Source organism: Thermobia domestica, chromosome 7 (assembly GCF_964235325.1).
Source record: "Thermobia domestica chromosome 7, izTheDome1.hap1.1, whole genome shotgun sequence".
NCBI lineage: Eukaryota > Metazoa > Arthropoda > Insecta > Zygentoma > Lepismatidae > Thermobia > Thermobia domestica.
Window position 1 is genome coordinate 106338735 of NC_137460.1, and position 26934 is coordinate 106365668.

Here is a 26934-nt window from a genome sequence, read left to right on the forward strand (position 1 = left end):
AGATACCGGGTACAAGTCCCGGTCGAATCATTCACTTTTTCACTCTTTTTGTGTTATTGAATTCGCACCTACAAAGGATCTGGTGTGTAAAAATAAGTTTAAATAATATATATATATCAATCGTATCAATTGCCTACATCACTGAATTCCGTATCTGCACTGCAATACGTCAGAACGCACGAAATCATTATTATACACATAAAGCATTAAGTCACTCATTTGAAGGTAAGAGATAAAAAGAGTTACGGGGACTTAGTGATACAGTGCTCATCCTTGGTGTGAGTGGTCTTTGATTCGATCCTAGGCTATTTTAGCTTGTTGTATACATCATCATGTCTATGAGTTTTCTCGGGGTTGCATCGTTTCCTTCCAAATTCTTATTTCAATATTTTTTTCTTAATCGTTCATTTTTATATTAATTATCCGTCTCCTTTAGCCTTAAAAACGTAACAGTAGGATGTTAAATTTAAGATTTCACTTTTTTTAAGTACTCCAAATCTAGTATTTTTTCCATTTCTGTGATCTCCAGAAACAAAGATGATACGGCTTAAGACAGATTAAAAAAAAAAAAAAAAAAAAGAAAGAAAAGAATAAACATGTGGAATTAAAGAATAAACTCAACAGAAATTAATCATATAAGATGCTAAGTACACAATTGTATAATATTCAATATTGTACTCACGTTTATGTGGAAAAATGTCAGAATATGGAAGGGCTGTCACCAGTTATATATATATATATATATTAACCCAATAAAACTAGCAAACTATACGAATATACTGACGAAAAGAGAAAACAATCGATTCAAACTTACACCGGATTCTATGTAGATGCGAACTCAATAACACACAAAAAAATGAAAAAGGAAATGACTGGAACGGAACTCGAACCCAGGATCTCCGGCACACCGTACCAATTCCATGCGGCACGACAAATCAAATTAACGCATCGGTACGGTATGCCAGAGATCACGGGTTCGAGTCTCGGTCCAGTCATTTAGTTTTTCACTCTTTGTGTGTTATTACACGATACGAATACTTAAAGTTCTTTAGTCTGTTCTCAGGTTTTGAATTCATAATACAAGTAATAAGAAAACAAAGTTACAAACTATTCCTCTCCGGTAAGAAATAAAGAAATTATTAGGTACTTTTTACACCACAGCCTCTATAGGTATATACACAATAAATATAAAGAATGCAAATATGTGACTGGACCAAGGATAGAACCTGGGACTCCGCGATACCACCGGAGATCTAACCACTGCGTCTCAAGGTTTTCTTCAGGTCAGCCACACTTTTCATTCACGAAGTGGGTAAAATGATATGAATTTCTTTAGCTTAACATCTCACAGTTATGCCTATAGGAGGCTACAGGAGATGTGTGAGTAATGAAAGAATGAAAGTGAATGATTGTAAAATTAAAATTTTTGTTTTCCCGCCAGGAATCGAACTCGGAACTACGTGCACAAATAGCACACACGCTAGCCACTAGACCAGTGGAAAGTTGTCTTGAAGTCGGTGTTTATATTATTCATACCTCTTAGACTACTACAATTTACATCTCTTATGTCTGAACAACTCGGTGACTTACCACAACTGATATATGACTACTTACATCTGTCGTCCCCCTTCATTTCAATATTTCTTACTAGAGTACACTACTAAAGCATCTGTCCAGCAACCAGCAGACAGACATTCGATTTCAGCAATAACATTTTTCTTGGTTTTCAACATATTGATTTTAGTATAAATTTATTTAACAAATCTATAAAAACAATTTTTTCGAACATGTTACATGACAAGAAAATTAGCCAATTTTCAACATTAAAATTAAATTCTTGGGAGTCAAATGAATCCAGATAATCAGTCATTTTAATAACAAATATTATTATAGTTTAATAATCTGAAACTAAACTTATGAATTCTAATCACAGTTCATACTTTGACGCGTACGGATATTTGGTATATTTTATTAGAAAATTATTGCGATATGGCGACTTACTTTCCACTTCGCTTGCAGTCTTTCTACAGTGGAAGTAATAGGTCCGTGTTGATCTGGAGGAAGACAGTTCCGAAGATCTTGGGCACTATTCACTAAATCTTGAATCCACTTCTCGTTTACTTTTTCAAAGAAACCCTTAAGAAAAATAAATTAAAAAAAAAAAAAAAAAAGAGTTAATCAAATAAAATGACAAAACTAAACCTAAATGAGTAAAGAAATAGATTACAGAATTCAGAAACTGCATAGTTCGTCATTGGAAATTTTAGCAGCAATAACAAACGTCCTCAAATTCTCTCCTCGGCGTGAAAAAAAAAAAAAAAAAAAAGAAAAAGACTAAATTTATTGACGAATCATAAGATAAAAGACAAATTCATATTTCTGTTCTACACATCCAAAGACCAAAAGTATATATTCATTAGTATATATAACACTAGACACGCTATGTCTAATGCCGTGTTTACTCGCGTAATAGTCGCACCTCAAGTTTGAAGTTAAAACATTCGCCAAAAAATTTCCCCACATAAAAGTCGCAGTCTAGGGGATTTTTGTCTCTTCGAAATTTCTTATCTTGCGCGAGTCCGAGCAAAAGAACGTTTCGTGTTCACTGACACGCAACATAGCCAAGCCATCTGTCAACACAGATCAGGAAACCTACTTCCACCTTCCACACCTTCCCTCCAAGTGTGACCCATTTCAGTATGGCAGCTGTTTACAACCATCTCGACTACCATGGTTGTAAGCAGGTGCCATACTGGGATGGGTCACACTTGGAGGAGCGTGCACAATGGAGAGTGCAAGTAGGTTGCTTAATCTCTTGACATTGTATTGCCTCGAGGATTTCAAATATCTAGTTGTGATTATAAAAAAAAAAAAAAAAAAAAAAAAAAAAAAAAAAAAAAACTTTCTGGCTGTTTTGATTGTAGCGATAATTGAATGGCAGCATTTCTCGCGTAATAATCGCAGTTGGATTTTCGCATTAAAAATTGGTACAAAAAGTGCGACTATTACGCGAGTAAACACGGTATTTATTCCATGAATTTATATTGTCTACTTTTGTAGAAAAATCGCAAAATTTAGAACTAATCTCAAAGCTTAAAATTAGATCATTACGGATGTGGTAATACGACATACCTTATGTGATTCTATTGTCTGTTTTGAGTCAATATGTTTCTCGGCCACCAATTTCTCTGCCTTTTGAAGCCAATCAGAGATAACTTTCTCACATTCTCTAAAGTTATGCCAACAACGAATTGCTTCTTGTAATCGCTGAAAGAGATAAATGAAACTTAACATTTCTTATATAGTATTTATAACTTTAAAATTAGTACTTTATAAATTAAAAGTCTTTAAAGTAAGATAATGCATTATTTTTATTTTCATTCTCCACTTTCTTCTTGAAATAAAATAGCGCATGATTTCCTTTCATTCTCTACTTTCTTCTTGAAATATGAGAAGGCACGATTTTCTTTTTCATTCTCTACTTTTTTCTTGAAATACGATAAGGCATGATTTTCTTTTTCATTCTCTACTTTCTTCTTGAAATAAAATAACGCATGATTTTCTTTCATTCTCTACTTTCTTCTTGAAATAAGATAACGCATGATTATCTTTTTCATTTCCTTTCTTCTTGAAAGCACAATTTGTCTTAACCTTAGAATCTGAAAATTAATTTGAACAACCGAATGAATGTAAGCTAGTAAACTAGAATTCCTGAATTCGCAATTGGGACATCCTAGATCTGAGTCCATAACCGGTCATCCTGGTTAAAGGTTTTCCAGGATTTTACCTCAGTTACGCTAGGCAAAATACCGGTTGGTGATTTTCAACATAAGATATGGTCGACGTTCTCCCACTTTCCTTCAAATTATTGTAGGTGATTCTTAATAATTCCTGTACAAAATAGCCTTGCAGGCTGTATCTGGAAGTTTTACAAATAAATCAATATTTGTACGAATTAAATCTTGAAAAAAGATAAATGATTTCTATATACATATTAAATCAAAATAAAAGGTACTTTCGCAAACACATAGTGAAGAAACTAAATTAAGGCATTTAGCTTTCAATACTGTGTCTTGTCATCGAAGTGCACAAAGAAATGACTAAAAGAATACTTGAAGTCACATTAAATGTTATACCTGGTCGATTTGACTGAAGAAGTTGAGGCTAGATCAAAGTCTAAGTAGGTTATCAAGAGAAAACAGAAGATACAATAAAATCTTTTCTTTCTCTCTTGATGATCTACACAGATTTTGCTATTTGTGACAAGAAGTTTGACATAATCTCTATATACTTATTATTTACATACCTGTTCCCATTGTTGAGACAATTGAGTGACACGCGCAAAACGATCGTTAATTTGCTGCATTCTGACTTTGAAATCACCTGTGTCTATGCCTTCGCTATTGTCTACAGACTTTATGATATTATGGAAAACTTTGTTCTTACTCTCAAGCATAGACTTATAATACAATGTTCTTGAGAAGAATGCCTGTAAACAAAGAAAACATAAGGATATATAAATAGCGTAAAGAACAGTATAATATTGAAGATACAAGTTCCCAAAAGGAAGAAAAAATGCTAAGCAAAACGATAGTGTTCAAAATACATAGATATTTATATTAAGCTATCGCTTTTCTTCGCGATTTTCTCCGGTACATATCAAATAAATTTTCCAACGAGGTACATCACAAAGCTTTTTTTGCATTTAGAATCCTAAGATTATATTCTGCCCTCTTTTTCCACAGAGGACAGAGCGCTTCAATAGTACGTTTAAGGCTTCTCGAGAATATTTTAGAAGTTTTTCTCGAACAAAAGTAGCTAATAATTCGTACGATATTTCTAATGATTATAATTGTATACTGACTATAAAATCCGTGCTAAGTGCCAAAATGAAAATGCTCAGTAAAAAGCCCAGATTTTACTTCAAAACTGCTGGCACATAGACCCACGCACGTTCTTTTGGCGATTATTTGAACTACTTCGACAGTGAATACTAGATAGCCCGATTTTAAGTGAGCAGTGTTAGGCACATAGCCCACATTTTGACATTAAACCGAATTTTTCCATTTTTGGCATTCAGCACGGATTTCATTTTCAGTCTACAATTATCTATTATTGCATTTTATGATATAACTAATTATTTAAAGATATAAAAAATATCTTTTTGTTTAATTTTGTATATACAAACATACAAGAAATAATAATAAGTCTGCACATTCAACATATTAATCATTCTAAAAACTACTATGGGAAATTATTTCTTGTATGTCTCTTCTTCATATAAGTATACTTCTAAGGATCATGAAAGTATGAAGGATCCTAAGTTTTAGGAATTTAGTTTTTATTTCATTCATTTTCGTCTATATAAGTACTATGTTTCGTTTTCCGATATACCTTCTGCTTAACTGTTTGCACCTCTTCCAGTCGAAATAACTTTTCAGAGCATCTTCAAGAAACGTTTTTGGAATCTCTTTCATCCACTGGTCCACAGTACGTATTATGTCATTTAAGTTCTGAAATCGTACACCACGCATAAGTTTCGGAGGGAAAACGTCGTATTCTCTGAAAGTTACATCAGACAAGTAAGGTGAATATGTAATTCTCAACAAAGTTCTTTCGAAGCTTCCTTCGTTCGGCCAGCAAAATGTAGTTGCATTTATCATATTGCAACAATGATCAATTATGAAACATTTCAAAACGGCATTTGGTAAGCGCTGGACGCAATAGACTAAACAAAACTTAAAATATGTAATATTCTGCATTACTTGCGGTTCCCTTTGTTAGGTAATTAACCAAGATTATCCTATTACAATCTCAGAATACCGTAGTCATTACTTCATAACGAAAAAAATAAATTAAAAAAAAAAAAAAAAACCTGAACGTGCTTTATTTAAAGATCTTTCGTCTGATCTGTGTTACTCTTTAGAATGCCTTTTTGGTTCGGATTAATTTATGGGTTCATTCGCTATTATTCGTTACCAAAATACATCCCGAAACTAGCTAACAATTTTGAAGTTGATACAGTGTCGGATCTTTGTAGTTTCTGAGCCAGTCCCAATAGATTGGGTACGCAGCGAGCTGAAGTCTTGCTGACTCCCAAAGAATAGTGCAGAATCTCATTAACTTGTTACAATAGTCCCTAACGTCATAAGTAGATATTCGCCCGTCGCCCTGCAAAAGATTCTCCATTGCTGTGATACTAACGCTATTTACAGCTATTTGAATATCCATCACAGAGATCATCATCTACAGGTGTTCTACAACCTGACAATGAATGTTCTTTAGAATTTGAAGATCCTCCCCTTAAACTATCAATGTAATCTTTGAATGATGTCAGATGATTGATTGATTAACCGTATCTTTCATACTAGTAGAGAGGCTAAATCGCATTAGCTAGCGTTAACTAATATCGTTGAACAAACAAGTCACGACTTGTTTCTTCTCGAAAGGATCAATTCGGCCCTGTATTATTCAATCACTCGTATATTTATATTTTAGTCCATATTATTAGTAATATAAATTTATTGTTTTTGTGATAAATGACTCACCTTATGCCTGTCGAGTTGTGTCTGAACCGCTTCCTTTCCACCAGTTAGGGAGAATGTGGGCAATAAAGCTTCCGCTTCATCCAGCCACTGACTGATCTCAATCTGTCCCTGTTCTAGGGATTCATGCTGAACAAGAATTTGATGGAACAAATGAAGCTGCATTGGAATAAGTGCACGCACACGGACAAGAGCCTCTGAAAAACCAACACAATATGATCAGTAATTTATTTTCGTATAGTACAGAATCTTATAAAAAATGAACAACAATCAGGGAAATTAAGATCACTATTAGCAAGATTGTTTTCAAAACTGAACTAGGAAATTACATGGTATTCAACGGTGTTGGTTTCACAAATATCGATTTATAATTATAACAGAAAGCTTAACGAGATATCAAATTGCAATATTTTCACTAAAGGAACAAAAGTTTAAGATAAAAATATTCCATCCGTAATCACTTAATGTGGAGTGGTGCACTGAATATGTGTATAAGAACCATTGGTTTAACTAGAGTACAACAGAATAATGAGTTACATATCAAAGATTAAAGGCAAAATGGTGTGGAGAATAATTAAATTTTTGAGCACAGATACGTCAGTTGTTGACATTTCTCATCTTCAAATTTTGAGTTCCAGTAATGACACAACAACACAGGTTATAAAATCAAGTAACTTAAAGCATGTATTAACAATCACTAATAATCATTTCTACAGAGTAGTTGTTTATTCTTTAGGATAACACAAGTAAATTTAACAGCAATACTTCAACAATCTTATACATTATTACCACAATTTATCAATACAAATATAGTTCTTCAAGCAACATTGAATTTTTAAGGTATACGTACTGAAGATGGCAAAAACTTGTTGCTGAAAGATTTATATTATAAATATACTATACTATAAATGAAAAATTTATACTATTCCGGTAATGAAGCAGTACCTCAACCATAATTTCGGACTGGCAGGATTGGGATTGTAGCTCCTCCCTCTTTCCAAGAGGTTCTCAAAACTGGGTTGAACTCTGCCGGGCTATGGTCAGACCATAAAATATGGTATCTGGTGGTGCTGGGGAGTTTGTATTAACGCTATGGCGCGATTGTAGACACCGGTACACACTCACTCGCTAGGTAAGTTCCCTCTACCACTAGGTTTAACTGGAAGTTAATAGAGGTCCATTACCCTTCTTCGAAAGGGTTAGCTACCGCCTTACAAATGGCGGGGATCTGTTTTGAGTGATGGTAGACCATCGTTCCAACCATATTTAAGTGGAAGGAGGACCTCTTAATTACCTACTCTATCTTCATATGGGTGGCGGTGCGACCATAATCTTATAAGATATACATAGTAGTAAAACCCACGTGAATCAAAAGGAGTTGCCCTAAGTTTTTTATCGCCTTAACAATATGAATGTATATTTATATCTAATGAAAAAAAAATCACTACAAATATTAAGCTATGCAAAATGAAAGTTTACAGAGTGCAATTTTTCCTCAAAGTTACCATCATAAATATGGTTTTGTTATTCATGTTTATCGAGTTGTGTGCAAATTCACATTTTAATTCTGCCTTAATTCATAGAAATCTATATAGGTGCTTCTTTACATTATGATTAATATTACTTACGTGCATGCAAACAAAAACTGTGTAGTGAACAAGTTCTCAATAAGAAAAAAAAAATCAATGGCAATCCCACCAGGATGATATTATATGCTTTAATTAAAGAAAATAATTTTAAAAAATGTAGAAATTTTGATACTGAAAAGTTTGCATTTTCAATTTAGTTTTTATAAAGTCTTAACGTTCAGATTTTTTTGTTTGTTTGTTTGTTTCTTCAAAACTACAGGAGATAGTAAGTGTAGAATCAAAAATATATTTATATCAATGAAAGAGAGTACAAATTGCCTTCAACAGACCCCTTATTAAACGGAAATTTATCTTAAACAGAAATATTTCATGATCCTATGCATTTAGGGACAAAAAACGTGTTAAATTCCCTTTATTAAACGGAGGTTGTGTTGCGCGGACAACGGAAATCAAAATAAATCTTTTAACGGAAAATTTCAAGTTCCAAAATGCAACATTTAGAAAACTTTTAGATATTCTGTGAGAGATCTGGTATACATCCGCCATGTAAGGTCGTAGATACCGGGCGACATTTTGAACGTAATATAATTTTCTAAGAGTTATTTTCAAATACCAGTAACTCTTTCCCAATTGGTTTAGAGACATGAAACATTTCACAATACAGTACGCACAATAGACCAAAGAGACGGGAGATATAAGCAAAGCGGAGACTGCGGGGAAGTACATAGCATCTGAGGCAATATGTGAGAGAGCCATGTCATTTTTTCTGTTCATTACAAGTTTTCCGTGTATTAATTCGCAGCGGGGAAAAAAAAAGTATTTGAATAAGGTAAATTTTATTTTATCTCAGTATGTCCATTATATGCATACATATGGTTTAATTTTTTTCTTCTAATAGGTCTTCATTCGACAACCGGAAACTATCTTAACAGAAACATTTGGGAATTCCGTTCGATTCCACTACAGGCAGGTTTTATTGTATAATGTTTCAATACTTCAAAGTAAAAGAATTGTTACCTTTCTCTTTCTTCAGCGTATTCATCATTCGATCTACTTCTTCTCTTGACAAGTCCTGAATTAAATTCTGAAATTTCTTGCTTATATTTTTAAATAAATCTTCTACACTTTCGACTTCTTGTTGTAATTTCTGAAACACAAGAAGGGACAAAATTACATCTTCCTTTAAAAAAAAAATAATATATACAATAAAAATCATCAATAAAATAGAATAAAGAGAAAAAATTCAAATAATATTACAAATTATAAGAAATAGAAAAAGTCTACTGGAATTTTAGCTTTGTAGTTTGATCTATTCATAACTTATTAGCCAGGACTACAGTTATATGTATGAATGAAAAAAAAAAAAAAGATAGATATATAAGAGCAAATGAGTATATGACTATTAACAGTATGGAGACAATCCTAAGTGAATAAATACCCTGCGATTCTGACTTATAAAACGTGTTTGTGTTAAACCTGATCCTACAATGAGATACCACACAAAGTTGTAAAGACTGTACGTCGCCTAAGTGCCCACAGATCAAGATACCAGTTAAGATTTATAAGGGCTATTTACTTTCAACCTGCGTTAAGCCACTATAGAAGAACCACTAAACACGGATAAGACAAAGCTGTTCACTAGACCCATCGCCTATCTCTACATCGATAGACAAACTGGTATTCAATCATTTTAGGGTAACAAGGTGAAAACATACATATTGAGTACAATTGAAGCTCCCGCCAAATGTGAACTATGTAACGTACCGACATATAGTCGATACATATTCATGCACGCTACTCCTTGATTGGCAGTTTGGCTATCGGTGTGGGGGTGTGCGACATCCAATAAACAGCTATGTCTTAACCCCGTTTTGTCATATGTAATTCTCCTCTAGAGATTCAACGGAGGTTGAAAAAATAACCCTCGTATATACTTAGGGGTTGTCTGAATGATTAAATTTCGTATCACAAAACAATTGAAAATCATATAAAGGTAGGACAAACAGAAACAGCTAAACCTCTATATATGCTAAAAGTAACAGGTAAAAATCAAATATTAAAATGACATAACAGTTTAAAAATGCACGACTGAACCGAGATTCAAACCTGCGTCTCCAGGTTACAGCGTCAATATGTTTAACCACTACGCTACCCAGTGCGTTCCCAAGACAGCTATACATTCTGCCAATCTTGGAGTCAATACAATAACCCGGAGACTGGGTTTGAATCTTGATCTAGTTTTTTTTTTTTTTTTTTTAAACTCTGTATATCACTGAATTCACACCTATAGAGGGACTGATGTGACTAAATCGCGTATTTCCTAAATTTATCAAAAATAACATAAATATTAATATTAAAAGTTACATCTTGCTAGTTACGTACACTCATGTCCAAAATGACTGTCGCATATCTGTAACTGTCTTCTTGTAACAATATAATTTGATATGATTTTGCAGGATACTTTTAATTCTGATACTATGTGTACAATCGGGAAATGTATCTTTGTGGTAAATTTCATAGGAAAAGAATTATAAATACGAAAATTAGAATGAGTGAAACAAAATGCTGCTAAATGGATTAGAAAAGTTTCTTTCCGTTATACTGATCTTATTTACTGCTCTTTTGACATGAAATTTACCACATACATGTCCTTTCCGAATATACACATACAAACATTATAAGAAATACCAAAGCGAAATCGTTATCAAATTAAATTCCTACAACATATTTATAGACATGCGACAATAATTTTGGACATGAGTGTACGTAGATAAAATTAAATTCAAGTAAAAGTTTCTTGTGTCTGAAAATTTATACATGATTTTGAAATGCATTTAAAATGTCTACCTGTAACTGTTCTCCGTAAGCTTTGATTCGTTCAGTAGTTCCAAGTTGTGAGGAAGCTAAAATAGTCTCAGCATTTCTCAGCCACTGCTGCAGACGTTCTACTCCAAGTCGGTAATCCTTCCTGTTTCTCAGAATATCGCCTGCATGCATGTATTGCTTCACATGCTGTGAATGAAAAATGCAATTTAATTTTAAGTCATGAAATTCAAACCAAACAGTTATGCATATGTTTTTCTCACTCAACTGCAACAAGTTGTTGGATTCAAACAAATCCCATTCTAACCACCTCTGCAGTATTATTTTTACAAAATCTGCTCTTTTTAGATTTCTCCGGAGGACATGGTATCTTAGTGATAGAATGCTCATTTATGATGTGAGGAGATTTTCAGTTCGATCCAGGCCATGTATGTGGGTATGTGATGAATAACATCCTATTTATTCGTTCGCTCATGATTTTCTCTTACATTCTTATTGCACCAATTATTTCACATTCATTTGCCCATCTATAAATACCTTAACCCATTCTTCCAACAAACAAACAAACAAAAAACCGTAACGTAACGTATCCTGAAACCATTATTGTCATTAATTCCCAACCACCTATAAATACTTCAGCCCATTCTTCCAAGAAAAAGAAACGTAACGTATCCTGAAACCATTATTGTCATTAATTCTGAAAAAAAATACTAGAAATGTTTCGGTAAAACGTAAACAACCTTTACCTGTAAACTACATTTAGATTTTTTCCGAGAGAAATTAAAGACATTGTAGAGCCACTAATAATATATTAAATTATGAAATATGATCAAAATCATTAAGTTTTAAAATAAGAATCTAATTTGTTAAGTGATGTAATTATCATTGTGCACGGCAGATGAGTGGGAGTTTCCCTTTAAGTGCTGCTCTCACGTCGACCAAAGTGATACTGTCAATGCTGTGATTTCATATGCTTTTTTTTTTTTTTTTTTTTTTTTTTAAGTAAGATTAGCATTCAGCAACATTCTCCCACTAAAATATTAAAAAAAAAAAAATCATTGAGGACTTAGCAATAGAACGAGCTCATTGGTTTACCCAAACGCGAATTCGTCTCCTGGATAGTATATATATCAATACACACAAATCGACGAACATTTCACAAATAATTTTCTGGTATGTACGGGATCATGATCTCCTTGGTTTCTGGCCTTATTTATTTTAACCGTAATAGTTTTCTTCATTCCTACTGTTCTTTGAAAGTAACAAATAGCGTATTTATAGACAAATATGTTCATAGATTTATGAAAATAATAAAAATAATTCATACATTACTACTATATATTAATTGTTCAATAACAATGCGCCATAAAAAGAAACTGGATGTACCTACAAGTTAACTCCAATAATTTACCAAAAGCTATTCAGCTATATTTCAATAGGTTATCTCTTAGAGTTGGATCCAATTGAAATAAAAACACGTTGTATAGCCATTAATAATATATACTTTGGTTTGTGAAATATGTTAAAATTGGAGAGTTGTAATGGAAAAAAGAACGAAATTTGAGATCTCGCTGAATTATGGTGTCTATAAATCGAAAGAACGAGTTTCGAATTTTTTTCCTTTAGCATGATCAGTGGTCTGGAAAACAACGTTCAATCGATCGGTATCAAAACCTTCTTGCATTTGAGCGACCAATGAGGGGTGAAAATATGTAACGAATATTAAGATTTTTCCTTCTGTGGTTTATCTGAACAAAAATCGAAAAGAGAAGCTTGATGGTTCAAGGCAGAGTATGTTCGACGATCTATGGTTCGACTCCAGCCCAAATTATAATGCCTGTGGTGGATAAATCATAATCGTGAGTTTTATCTAAGGCTCTCCTATTTCCTCGTACTATTTATATTTCACCAATTCTCATAATCATTTAGCATTCGTCTCTTCACCTTAAAAAGCATGACCGAGAAACTAAAGACTTGATTTTCTTTCAGTAATCGAAACTAGTTATTTTCTCAAAATGTTGTTTCTACTCGTACTTCATAAATAAATTTTTCGTTAAACAACTAACGACTGAAAATCAAATACAGGTAAATAAGGAAGTTAACCAGTTAATCTGTGTGCGTTATGATTACAGTCAATTTGTTGAGAAACAAAGTGAAAATATTAGACAAAACAATGGCAATGAAACTAGCATTTTTTTCAAAGAAAATATTAACATATGATAATTTGATTATTATCTCATCCACAGCGTACTATCGAACTGGAATATATAATGTTTCTTTTTAAAAAAGTAAAACAAGAAGTTAATTTATCCTGATCATGCTATTTCCCCAATATACAGAACAAATAGTTCCTTAAACAGAAGAATTAAAATGAATTAACTTAAACAAGTGAGTGTGTCAATCTAAAATGAAAACAAGCTAATACCAACCTGAAATAGCTCCTCCCACCGTGCTGTCATTCGTAGAAATCTATCCTTGAGTTCTTGTACAACCTGATCTTCACAAGTAGCAATTAAGAAACTAACTGTATCTCCCAATAATTGATGTTTATCTTTCCATACACTGACGTCCTGAAAGATTAAGGGGAAAAATAAGATAAAAACATGTACTTTTTTTTGTGTGACCAAGATTATCTTTATATAATCCAAAAAGGTAAGATAAATATCCTTTATTATATGATAATGAGCAAGTAAGTTTCATTTCGCACTGTGAAACTACGGTAGACTTCCAAATAATGCAAATTCAATACTGAAACCGGAAGTAGTAGACTTATAACTTCTGGTTACAACAGAGGAATAAGGCTAGTCACGGAACTTATTATTAAGATGCTGTCGTTATTTCTTACCGTTTTTAATCTATGAAAATAAATATTGAAACCGGAAATGACAGATTTCTCCCATTTCCGGTCGCAATAAAAGTCCGAGATGAAACATATTTTTGTGGTACTGAATCTCCATCAAAATTTTGCCTATCGCTATCTATTCCCGTTATTGCTTTAATACAGTGGTCGCCAAACTTATAAAGCTTCTGAGTTACTGTACCATTTTTAAATCCTACTGTGACCTACCAACCAAAAGACCTAACAACTTTTTTTAAAAAAAATCCTTACATTTGTTTATTGGCAGCTCAGTGGAGGAATCAAGGTTAGCCAACCGGAGCGTTAACACGATCTACCGAAAGTGTCCATCAACGGTTTGGCGATTACTCCTCTAATATCTGTCAACAGACAGAAGGACGGACAGCCTTTCTATAAGACTTCGATATTTACGCACAGCATCACTTGAAAGTCTAAAAACTCAAGAATTAACACTTCGGACTTCGAATAAAATCTGACAAAGAAAAATTAGTTAAAAGTTAATTGTCTAATACAAAATAAAACTGAACGCTTAATCAACTTTTAACATTGAATTTGCCACCATTCGAACATTTCATATAGGTAATTTTCTGGTATGTAAAGGATCATAATCATCTTGATTTCGTGTCTTATTTATTTTAACCATAACAGTTTTCTTCATTCTTATGACTCTTCAAAAGTAATAAATAGCGTATTTATAGCACACAAATTTGTTCATAAGTTGATGAAAAAATAATACTGTACATTACTACTATATATCGAAGATTATCATTCGAATTCGAATCCTAAAATTTTGGAATATTTATTACATTATAGCTAATACAAAACTACAAACAATGAAATGAGATCGAATTATTAGAAGAAAACAATTAAGAATACACTGTCACTATAAATATAATATTCTTCATTATAGCTTACAATTCTCCAATGAAAACGTTGCTTTAAATAAGATTTTAAAATAGAGAACAATTAATCATATAATTTCAATACTTTTTTTATTTCATTTTAGATTTGAAAATAAAGAAGAAAAAAACAGAAGCAAAACAGGGCCTGATATAATAATCAGGAATCAGGCTAATAAATAAGCCCCACCCCTTGCTTTGGGTAATAAGAACGAAAAGAGAGGAAGAGATAATAAATTAAAGAGAAAGATTAAAAAGAGTCAGGGGCAGATGCGTCTGCCAATAAGACCATAAGAATTGGCATAGGCAGGGGTAGTGGAGGAATTAAAAAAAAAAAAAAAAAAAAAAAAAAAAAAATTTCAATACCTGAAAATATTCCATTTTGTCTTCTTCCGGTAAGTCTAGCATTCCATAAGCTCTATCTAACCAAGATTCGAATTCATCAGATAGGCCATTCCACCGTCTCCAGTACGCTATAACTTCTTCAAGCATACTTTGCACACATCGTAATTCCATAGAAACATTTTTCCAACGCTCTCCAGTTTCTCGCATAAAACGATCAATGTTAACAGACTCTCGATGATCTAAAAAAGAAAAAGTTACAAGGTATAAACATTTTAAATTATTGAAAATTATTTTAAGAAAAAAAAGAACGAAGACTAAATTTCTATTTGGAAGGCTGCCATTCACCACTGTAAAAAAAAATATAATTACAGTATTTGTTCTGGAAGCGAAACACAAAAACTCGTATGGGAAAAAGTTTAATGTGCAAATAAGAAATGTTAATCAAAGACAGAAATACGATTAATAGTAAATAACAATTCTCAAACCTTTAAGACATTCAAAAGATTTTTAAAAATCTACGAATGATTTCAAGGCACTCTTCACTTCTTCCTAGGTGCATCTAAATACAAATTTGCTGGTAGTAGTCTTTTATGTAGCATCAAGTTTTCTTTAAATGTACTGAGAAACAAGTGAGGAATGCCTTGAAACCGTTCTCACACTTTGTCTTTTGGATGTTTTAAGGCAGTGGTGGGTAAATTACGGCCTGCGACATGATTCCCAATCTGACGAATGAAAAGAAGAAGAATTGGGGAAAATACATAAATCTGCATTATTTTCTTATTCTTTCCTTGCTTTTGTGTTTAGCTAAGTAACCACAAATTAATTTGTTTACCTATTGGAATGTTACGCACACATTTGAAAGTTAGGCACCGGCTGTTGGCCTATTTATTAATATGTATTACGAAGTATTGTTATTAGGCCGTTTCTCAATGACTCAAAATTAGTTCTACAAGATTTTGTCTAAATCCAGTTTTCCAGATCTAAATTCTCATGCCCAGAAAGTTGCTGCTATGTTGGCATCACTCTACCTATGCGAACAGGCGAACAGATGTTTTCCAGAATGAAATTTCGAAAGAATCGTATTAGAAACAGACTGAAAGAAGAGCATTTATTTTCGCTTCTGAAAATCAGTATATTCCAGTTCGAATCAGATTATGACAATCATTTAGTCATAACTTCATAATTCTGCAATCATTAATATAGCTTATTATTACAAGAAATTTGTAAAAGCATACCTTTGTTGTTTTTAATCAAGTTTATTAATTTGCGTCAAGTTTTTTTCCCCGCCTCTAAAAAAGTTTGATTATCACTGTTTTGAAGGTATGAGAATTTTTAATTTCTGTGCAACCTGTATTTCTCACATAAATAGCATATTCAATTTATATTTTATCTGCACAATTTATTGCTCGACCCGCACTCTAAAAACCTCATGTTATCCTTCATTTCATGTTTAAGTGCGCTTGTATGTTAATTTTGATCAAAATCACTAAAAAACAAACGTATACAATCGAAAACTCAAACAAACACAAATTCTCAAACTAAAGATTGAAAGTACGAGGAGAAGTCAAAAAGTAAAGGGACTTGAGAAAAGGTACATTTACACCAATGATAGAAAACTGAAACATACATTATTTTTCTACATAATCTTCCTGCACTTCAACGCACCTTTTCCAACGTTTCACAAGTTTTTTGATTCAGTCGGGAAAAAAAGTTTTTCGTTTGTACCTGTCACAAATTTTGCACTGCATCAATGACTTTTGCACAATCTTTCCGGAAATTTAGCTTGTTGTTTAAGATGGAATACTCTGACCCATGACTGATATATAAAGTATTGGCGATTTCGTCCACTGCGATTTCCATCACAATACCCTCAACGACTTTCAAATTGTCCTCAGTCGTTGACGTCGATGGATTGCCCGATCTTTCCTCGTCACATAAAGAAGTTCTTCCCTGTTTGAAACGCTCTATCCAATCCTAGATCTTGCTTCGCGATGAACAGCTGTCACCATACTGCGCTCAAAGCGAATCACTGCCTTCCTTTCCTCCTTGGTGCAAATCGACAATGGAGCTGCCGTGTTTAACGATCTGCTACAGTCCAACAACTAACGTGAGAATAAGAGTGACACGTTGCATACAAGTGTTGCAGATGACACTAATTCAGCGCCGGATACTAAAGTTCATTCAACGAACCTTCTGATCCTGATGTAAACATTGCAGAATGGTATTACTCCGCCAGTCATCGGATGATTGGCTATCCGTCAGTACTTCTTTCGAGAAGCACGTGCTTGTACCCTGTTGGTGTTTTACATATTCCTTGCACGGGCCATATTGTAAACTGTGTTTCGCGCGTAAGGGTCATCAAAACCACTTTCCACGCATGTGTATTTCCTTTTATTGCATTAATTCTATTTAGTTCTTAGATATAGTGTTGTTTTTGTTATTTAAATGTAAGGAAATTGCATTTCTAGTAATGAGCCTTATAAGCAACAAAAATGAAAAACATTTTGCTTAACAATGGACTATTTTCTTTTGTCGCATGCATGTTCCAAGGCTCTTCAACCAATAAAATGAAATAATCATCATGTGTATTTGTTTAGATGAGGTACTGAACGTTCCTTGAATAAACAATAGCAGTGTTAGCAAACCCTAGTGCGAGAAATTACGATCCCTTTACTTTTTGACCTCGCTTCGTATATCCCATAAACGGTTTTCGTGGTGAAGAAAGATAAATAGATTACGCTTAGCCTGGTCAAAATTTTAAGACCTACACTCGACATGCAGCGCTAAATTATCTGTTAAAAAAAAAAAATCTTATACCAGTCATTTATATCTCACACGCTAATACTTTCAACATTTGATTCCATCTAATAATAATTTTTCAAAATACTAATACTTCAATTAATTATTATTCCTTGTGCATGTACACTCACATTCTTAAAACTTTATCTTAGAAATATACATACCTATACCACCTTCTCTCTTATATTCCTCAACCACCTGTTGCATGTCAACATAAGCTTTGTTAAATTCTTGGAATATTTTGTTCCTGGATACAAAGTTTCGGTATTGATCCAATAACTGCTGAACTTTTTCTTCGCGTCCATATTTGATTGTCCATCCACGGAGTTTGGTTTCAGTCAAATGTAGGAAGGCTATTAAACAACACTACAAGAAATAAAACGACATGTTATAAATATTTGATGACTATTTCATTAATATTTAAAATTAAAAAAAAAAAAAAAACATTTTGGGGAGGAGAATCTTCTTGTTCCGTAGGAAGGAACTTCTGCCCCAATTTTAAAGGAAAAAAATGGATTTTTAAAATAGTTTCTTTACTCAATTATCAATTTCTTTCCTGCAATAGATTCTATAATTTACAAAGACTTTAAAGAATACAGCACTCTTGATTCCTATCTCAGGCAGCTGGTTTGATTGGTCTTCAAAGTGACATTGGCTTGTTTGCCTGCAAGGTTAAATTATGCAATCTAACTTATCATTACTACTATTTGGGTTGTACAATCTCACCTTTTAGCGCCTGAAAGTTACATTCCTTGTCATTTAGGTTTCTTGAACTGTGTAACTTCAAACTCACACAGACTAAACTATATTGCTCAGAAAGAAATATAAAAGAAAGCCACATGTATGTTATTTTTTGTATTACAGGGCTCATACTGAAATTCTGGTACTGATTTTCCTGATTTTCCGTAATTGAGTAAGTAAATTTTGCCTGACACATGACACTATCATTTGCTGTTACGTTATATATATATATATATATATATATATATATATATATATATATATATATATATATATTTAAATCAGCTTTTACCTTCCTCATAGCTATCCAAAGCTCTAATTTTTAAACGCAGTATAAGCTTATTTTCTTACTGTAAATACATCCTGTATTTGAAATACAATAAAACACTCATACTAAACAATAATTATATACATTAACGATATCCTTAAAATCTTAGCATTCTAAGGACATTCATGAAGATAAACAAGTGAACATACATCACAATTTGGCGTATCTATAACGAATAAACGTAACTTTTTTTTTTTTTTTCCTTGTTTAGAATTTTAATTCTTTATTTAATTTATTCCTTTTCTTACAAAGCTTAACGTTAAAATACCTTTCGGCGCTTCTCAAACTTGTTTATTTCTAAAGATAATTTTCTGCTTTTCAGCCTTTTTCATATCATCATCTTTTTTCAATCTCCCTTGATACTCTGAGGCATATCTTCTCATGAACCACATGCATATATAAGTCGTAAATTTCTAATTAGCATTTCTAGCACTTACTTTATGTTCTAGGAACTTTAATTTGACTCGTCTTTGGGCAGCTTTTGGTCCAATAACTTTCAATCGTAGAGCCATATTTTCCAACTGCTCTGGCGGGACTTCTTTAGCAGCTGGAGATTGTCTTGCTTCTTCAAATTTTTGCTGAACAGCTGGAAGGGCAGCAAAAAACACCTGTAACAGAATTGAATTAAAAAATAAGGTTCATTAATCTTCAATTATCAAAGAAATTCAGACTATTAATAAAAACTAAATATAAAGGTTTTACTATTCCCTGAAAATAATATGCATACCTGACTGTATTGTGCAAAATTTCTTTTAAAGTAAACATTTTCGGAAGGTTCATTACGATAAGGCAATAATCAATTTGTAGCATAGGTATCTGCGAAAACAATCTATATACAGTAAGTAAAACTCGTATTTTTTGTAACAAACTAAAACTGAACTCTAAAATACTTTCATGTAGCTAAGGTTGAATTCATCAGATGGTTAGACGCAGTAAGCAAAACTAGAATTCCATGTAGGCAAGGAAAATGATTACTACAACACCTATGTCCATATACATGTTGCAAATAACATGCATGTTCTTTTTAACATAGACTTCAGATCTGAAGCATTTTTGCAGCAGTTTTCTCATATTTCAAAATATATTATTATACACTTGTAATTTAGAAATACAGAAAGTATTTATCACAGGAGCTTATCTTACTCTGTCAGACTAGAAAACGAAAATGCCCGTTCTATATGAACGTAAGAATTCAAAGTAGCTAAATAATTTGTATACGAACCTTATGTTCTTCAAGCTTTCGACTAATGATGCTCGCTGTTTCTTCATTCATAATCTGTGGGATGTCGTCTGATGCAATTAGAGCTTCAGCTTGATTCAACCATTCTCCCACCTCTCCCAAAGAGCCTGGGAGCCGAGTATCCAGAAGCCATTGCCAGTGGCGTAACTGAAAAAAAAAAAAAAAAAAAAATGGAATCGTGTATTTTTTGCGTGTGTGTGTGTGTGTGGAGAACTTATTAGGATTGCAAGTCAATTATTAATCAATTGCACACAGCCAATTCTGAAAAAACAAATTTGACTCGAAGTACTAGGTAGATGTTGAAATTGTTATGATGGAGCAGAAAAAATTGGAGTGAAGATATACGCGAGGGGGAGCGAAAATGGAAAAGAAAGGGGCAAATTGGGAAGGAAACAGAGCATGTGTTCAACAAAAATCACTATACCTAACATTCATTTCACTGCTTATAGTTGTAATGTTTCGTTTTCCCTATTAAATACTTCCTATTAAATATTCCCTACTAGAGAATAGCAAAAACTACACAAACTAAAAAAGGACACTATGAGCACTTTCACTAAATGCTTTAGAAAGCTTTATGAGATAGGCAGGGAACAAGTAGGAGAAAATAAAATTAGAATGTGTTTGTTGGCATCAAAAGAAGGTTATTTCACCAGTTGAAGCGTAAACATGAAGTTGAAGCAACTGTCACCTGCGAACGATGTACGATTTTATGCACATTTTGAACTATTCGCGACCGCTCTGTAAGTCATTAGTACAGATTTTCCAAGTTTTGCCATGTACGCTTATATTTAATCTAAGTAATCAACAGTTTAAGTTATTTCTTAACTACACTTATGCCACCTTGTGTTACTATTTATTTCACTCCAACAATACTAATTTTGTATAATCTGGGAAATTAATAACCAATATTATTATCATTTGTAACATTACATTAATCACTATACTATACACTTTAGTAATTAAATCAGAATTTCATGGCTTGTATTTCTAGGAGAAAATGTAGTTCACTTTTCATAAAAAATACTTAGCATATAAGATTTACTTTTAGATGAGTCACACAAATTATCATTTTTACATATTATGACATTGTTTTAATTAACTGAGATACATAATACTAAAGCTATCTAAAGATAAAATTTCATTACATTAATTAGATTAGTTATTATCTTTAAACATCTTTTTCACGTATCAATGTTAGCCTCCCTGAGTTTCTACGTCCGTAGAAACCAAGGATGTTATAATTAAAGGATCTACCCATATGTATCTTTATCCTATTAAATCAATGAAGCCAAAAAACAATCGAACATCGGCACATCTGATTGGCTACTATCGTCTCCGCCATGATTGTTGGCTCAAAACATTGCGATCCTATTGGGCGGAGTGGGCAGAGTAGGGGCGGTGAAACTGTGACGTATGGCTTCAAGATTTTGTTGTAAGGGCAGATCCTATATTTTATAAGATCCTTGGTAGAAACCTTGGAATAACAATTCCAATTTAGATTATCTTCATTCCAAAAGGTTGAAGCACATTCTTGTTTTGGCCATTCCTTGAGAACCTTTGAGAAAGTTTGTCATTCTATTGTTTTGCTTAAGAGGCCTCATCCCGGCGAAATTAAAATATCGTTAATTTTACAGTAATTATGTGATATCTTCAAATAGACAAAAGATAATTGAAATGCGGAACAAGAGCGCCCTATACAATATTATTTTGCGTGAGGTACCGTTATCACAAGTCACTTAGTGGTTTTTCGTTTTCAGCCGTTTAGAAACGCGAAAATAAATGCCGATTTTCAAAATGGCTCGAAATCGAAAGCAAAAGAGTGAGTCGTGATAACGGTATCTCATGTAAAATGATATTGTCTAGGGCGCTCTTGTTCCACATTTCGATTATCTTTTATGTATTTGAAGATATCACATAATTATTGTAAAATTAGCGGCATTTTAATTTTGCCGGGATGAAGCCTCTTAAAGCATTCAATCTTTGCTCTCACATGTTACATAATTAATTCACACTTCTTAGTTTTAATTAACTACCTGACATATTAACTGATAATGTTTCGTTTCTTATGAGTTTATTTGCATTATTTATCCACATTATACACATTTATTTCTTTATTCATATTTTTCATTATTTCAACATATATATATTCGGACGTTTTACTTTACGTCAAGATAAAGACGTTTAAAACTATAAAAACTAACTATAAGTTTTAAGACTTTCAATAGTCACAATGAGAAATAAATCTTCTGAAGGTCACATAGCTTGCAAAATAAATTTTGGAAGCGGCATCTTTATATAGTTCGCTCAGACTCTTTTCTTTTAATCTTCGCTCAGACTGACTGAAGTATGATTTTTTTAATTACTTAAATTTTAACATCAAATTAAATGATTTGTATTTCTTGAGCTACTGTATGAAAACTGAATTTAAATTATAGAGCTGATTTATGAAAAATACCTCTTTTTAAATATTGTAAATATTTACAATTAATTTTAAAATGAACATAATTTTCGATGTAATTACAAGTAGTTAGTGAAAATTACTAGGACATTAAATAGTAGGCAAAAAAAAAAAAAAAAAAAAAAAAAAAAGGAAAGAAAGAAAGGAGTTTATATAAACTATGCTTTTTTTTCGTAGATAGGTGTGACTAAGGACATTATTATTTTACACTAATTTTCCAACAATACAATTTATTCATTTATTGTTTACAGATGGTAGATAACAAACACAACATAACATTACAAAAAAAATCTTACCTGAGATTCTAACTTGGTCCAAAGTCTCTCTATCTCTCTCCATGATTCAATTGTGATGCTAATCATACTTTGGGATTCTACTAGTTTCCTGAGTTTCTCATATATTTGAAACTTCTCATCTACTTCAGTCTTAAACACCATGAAGTCCTGTGAAACAACCAATCAGATAACAATAAAACTTGAATGAAAATTATGGTTAGTATTCGTTCAGTTTCTATTATTAGAAACTAAAGGAGAAAATCTTTTACAGCTTTTATTTGCATATTATAACTTACAAGATGTAATATACCACCGTATATTTACATATGTACACTTGCAGACTAGATATTGTGTACAGACAGAAAACAAAAGAGAAATAAAAGTCAATATAAGTTTCCAATATTAACAATTTTTCAAATTTTCATATATATCTATTTGCAGAAAACTACTGAACTGAAAACAGAAAATGATTGAAAAGTTAATAAATGGAAAAAGATTATTTTCATACATTAAGCCATGCTAATCAAAGTTTTCAACTGACATTCGAATCAGTACTAGGAATTGTCCTTACACACGTTATTAAAGGCTACAATATGTGAAAAAGATTTGTTAACATAAAACTAAAAATTAATACTTACTGGAAAATTTAAAGGAAGTGTCTTAGTTTGCTGTAAGTGTTCGAGGTATTGCGTCTTCTTCTGTAACCAAGTTATAAGTTCGTTGTATTCAGTCTGTATAGAGCTTACAGTATCCGAACCAGCCATTAGCTGAAACGAAACAACAGGACATGAAAGGCATAGTTTCTTCCTTCTTACGTTTATTTATTTATTTATTTTTGAAGAAAAAAAGGATGTAAAAGATTAGTAAAATACTCGGAATATGCTGTATATAATATATACATATTATTCAGGGTTCCTACTGATCTCAAATCTATTTCCCTGACCTTAGCAGGAAATTCCCTGACTTTCATGACAGGTGTCGGTTGACATAAATAAAGAATAAATAACGGTGAATATTTATATATGAGAACATTTATTCCATAGGGACAAATAATAATCAATTGCTCATACGTACATTTTACTTACCACCCACAAAAATCTGAGCAGCGTTCCATACTGTGATCATTAGTGGTTGACTACGCTCAAATTAGTGTACAATTAATGTTAGAAAAAATATATTTTATAAAATTTACCTGAATTTTTCTGATTTCCAATCTTTTTCCCTGAGTTTCTCTGACGTGCACCATTTTCCCTGAGTTTTCCCTGACTTCCCTGACCAGTAGGAACCCTGTTATTCCTTTTTTTTTTTTTTTTAAGTTAAATAAATAAGGATCACAAAATGCTTCCTCGATCAGGAGCTAGACGTGTGGAAAATTTTATTGGTAATTGATTTAAAGTAGTAGTAATAATAATAATAATAATAATAATAAAGAAGAAGAAGAAGAAACTTCAAAATAAAGGCATAAGAACGATTAATGTTAACATGTTCAATGAATCAATGATGCGAAAGCATGACTTCCTGTCTCTTTTATGAAAATAGAAAAAAAAAATAAAAAAAAAAACACTTCCCATTTTCATTTGTGAATGGCCTGAGTAACTTTTATTTTCCAAATTTTCTTGTAGTATATTGATTTTATATATAAGAGGCTTGTAAAATCCACTCGCCTACTTTTTTACATTCTCCGAGTAAAGTTCGATCAATCAAAAACGTGAATTCAAGAATAAATAGCAGATGTCTTTGTTTTTATTTCTAAGAGACATGCCAATAAACAAAATAAAAAAAAAATGCATTGATATGTGTGCAAAGTGATTTTTGTTTATTTGTATAAACACTGTAACTGCAAAATGGTCTGGCTAGTTGACCTTTTGGTTGGCGAGTACTTGCAAGCAAGATTTTTCAAGTCCTATATATAAAGTCATATATATGAAATAAAAAAAAGTAATTTTCTCCTTTTTTTTAAAAAAATACGAAAAATAATGCTCCGTATGAAAAAATACGGAGTGTATATATACGGAGTGTATATATATATGTATTTTTTCATACGGAGCATTATTTTTCGTATTTTTTTTAAAAAAGGAGAAAATTACTTTTTTTTATTTCATAGTTTATTTGTAACAGATAAAAAGCTATAATTAGCAAGATAAAGAAAATAAATAGTTAACATGAATAAGTAACTTTGAAAATTTTTACCTTTCTTTGGCTATATGTAAATACTACTTCACGCGGAAGTATTTGCGGGCGGTAGTATCTCACTTAGCATCATTATGTCACCGTGTAAATCAGAAAATACTACATGGGGTCCCGGGTTCGATCCCAGCCCCCGCCAAGTGAACTTTGTGGTGGACAAACACCGTGTGCGTCGGTTTTCTCGGGGTTCTCCCGTTTCCTCCCACTTTCTTCATTCCACCATTTCACTCATTTCTCATAATCACCGTCTCCTCTAGCCTAACTGGCATAATCGTGGGACGTAAAACTCAAAGATTTCATTTCATTTTCATTTCAGAAAATACTACACTATTTCTGGTTATGGCATATATTAGATTTTCTTGGTAATAAAAAATGGTTGCAATTTCTAAGAACAATTTCTCAGCAATTGTTCTAGTAATATTTGAAATATCAATTAAAAAGCCGTACTGTGAAACAGTGGAAATGAAAGTAGATAAATACAAAAATTAATTGAACTGTAATGTTCATATGACCCTTCTTTGTTTCTTTCAGCAACAGCTAAAAACATTTTGGACCTCATTTTTATCCTTTTTACGACCATACTTGGAAGATGAGTTGGACTGCTTGCTTACGTTGACGTGTATGATTGGAAATTAGATACTATGTGGAAAAATTATCTCAATGGACAGAGGATATTTTCTATCCCTTCACAATCTAAATTTATAAAATTTATGTATTAATGTAAGAACAACAGAAACCATGAGTAATTTTAGAAAAGCTTTCATTACGTTATATAAAATAAGATTTTTAGTTGATTTTCCAATAAAGAAATTCTGTAAAAATTTATATTTGTGAAAACTAAACAAACTGAAATATATTACTATTAAGTACTTACAGCCGGTTCAGGATATTTGTGTAGAAACTGGGCCACATATGTCATAATGGATTTCTCGTCAGGTCTTGCCACGTCTACATCTTCTGGGTCAAGCAAACGAGCGATGCCTAGCTCACTTTCCGCCACATGGAAAGCAGTTTCCAGTCGTTTTCGATTCGTAGCCAGTCGTAAAGCTGCTATATCAATGAGGTTTGTTTTAATGGCATCGATAATTGCTAAGAAAGCAATGCCATCCCGCCAGCTAGTTCCAAAATCACGAACTTCAACACCAAGCTCTCTGCAATAATAATAATAATAATAATAATAATAATAATAATAATAATAATAATAATAATAATAATAATAATAATAATAATAATAATAATAATAATAATAATAATAATAACAACAACAACAATAACACAGTATTTAGCAACAAAAACCAGTAATTTATTTATTTCTAGAAATAATATTAAATTATATGTTGAAATTGAGAGATACTTTTACAAAACTGTGAAAACAAAGCTACAGATACTTACAATTTAAAAGTTAAATTATTTTAACATACATACACTGTTTACAATTTCCGTTCAATCGTTACTAGAGAATAATTTACAAACTATACTACTTCATGTTACATAAAAAGAAATCCATCATTATTTTTTATTTCTTTTTAATAACTTTATTTGTTAAAAACGTTTAAAAACTTTCGTTGTTAAAGTAAGATATTAAATTTTCATCAGTTCTTATTATCAAGAAAGTAAAACAATTATAGGAAGGAAAAGTATACAGAAAAATAGACTATCTTTATGTTCAACATTTCCTTTCTCTTTTATGTTGGTACTCACAATTTTAAATTGTCTCTTTTAAATTACATCAATCATCTTTTACTCTTCCTTTAAATTTACGCCAGATAATATGGTTAACGAAAATAAGAACTGTGAAGTACGACATTGTTATGAAAATTTAGCGGATTCATCTTCTGACACTTTCCT

At 32.2% G+C, this 26934-nt stretch overlaps 1 protein-coding gene across 1 annotated transcript in view; it reads right to left on the reverse strand.

The window, feature by feature from the left end:
- Positions 1-26934, reverse strand: part of LOC145690299 (muscle-specific protein 300 kDa-like) — a 633032-nt gene that overhangs the window by 410160 nt on the left and 195938 nt on the right. Inside the window, exons 7-20 of the mRNA XM_081765072.1 lie at positions 25961-26237; positions 23538-23666; positions 22921-23067; positions 20149-20313; positions 19364-19534; positions 18022-18223; positions 15080-15297; positions 13387-13527; positions 10982-11146; positions 9152-9281; positions 6549-6742; positions 4307-4489; positions 3133-3267; positions 2002-2136 (exon numbers count right to left, since the gene is read on the reverse strand). Of these exons, the coding sequence (XP_081621198.1) occupies positions 2002-2136; positions 3133-3267; positions 4307-4489; positions 6549-6742; positions 9152-9281; positions 10982-11146; positions 13387-13527; positions 15080-15297; positions 18022-18223; positions 19364-19534; positions 20149-20313; positions 22921-23067; positions 23538-23666; positions 25961-26237 (2392 nt within the window). The remainder of the gene's footprint in view (positions 1-2001; positions 2137-3132; positions 3268-4306; positions 4490-6548; positions 6743-9151; positions 9282-10981; positions 11147-13386; positions 13528-15079; positions 15298-18021; positions 18224-19363; positions 19535-20148; positions 20314-22920; positions 23068-23537; positions 23667-25960; positions 26238-26934) is intronic.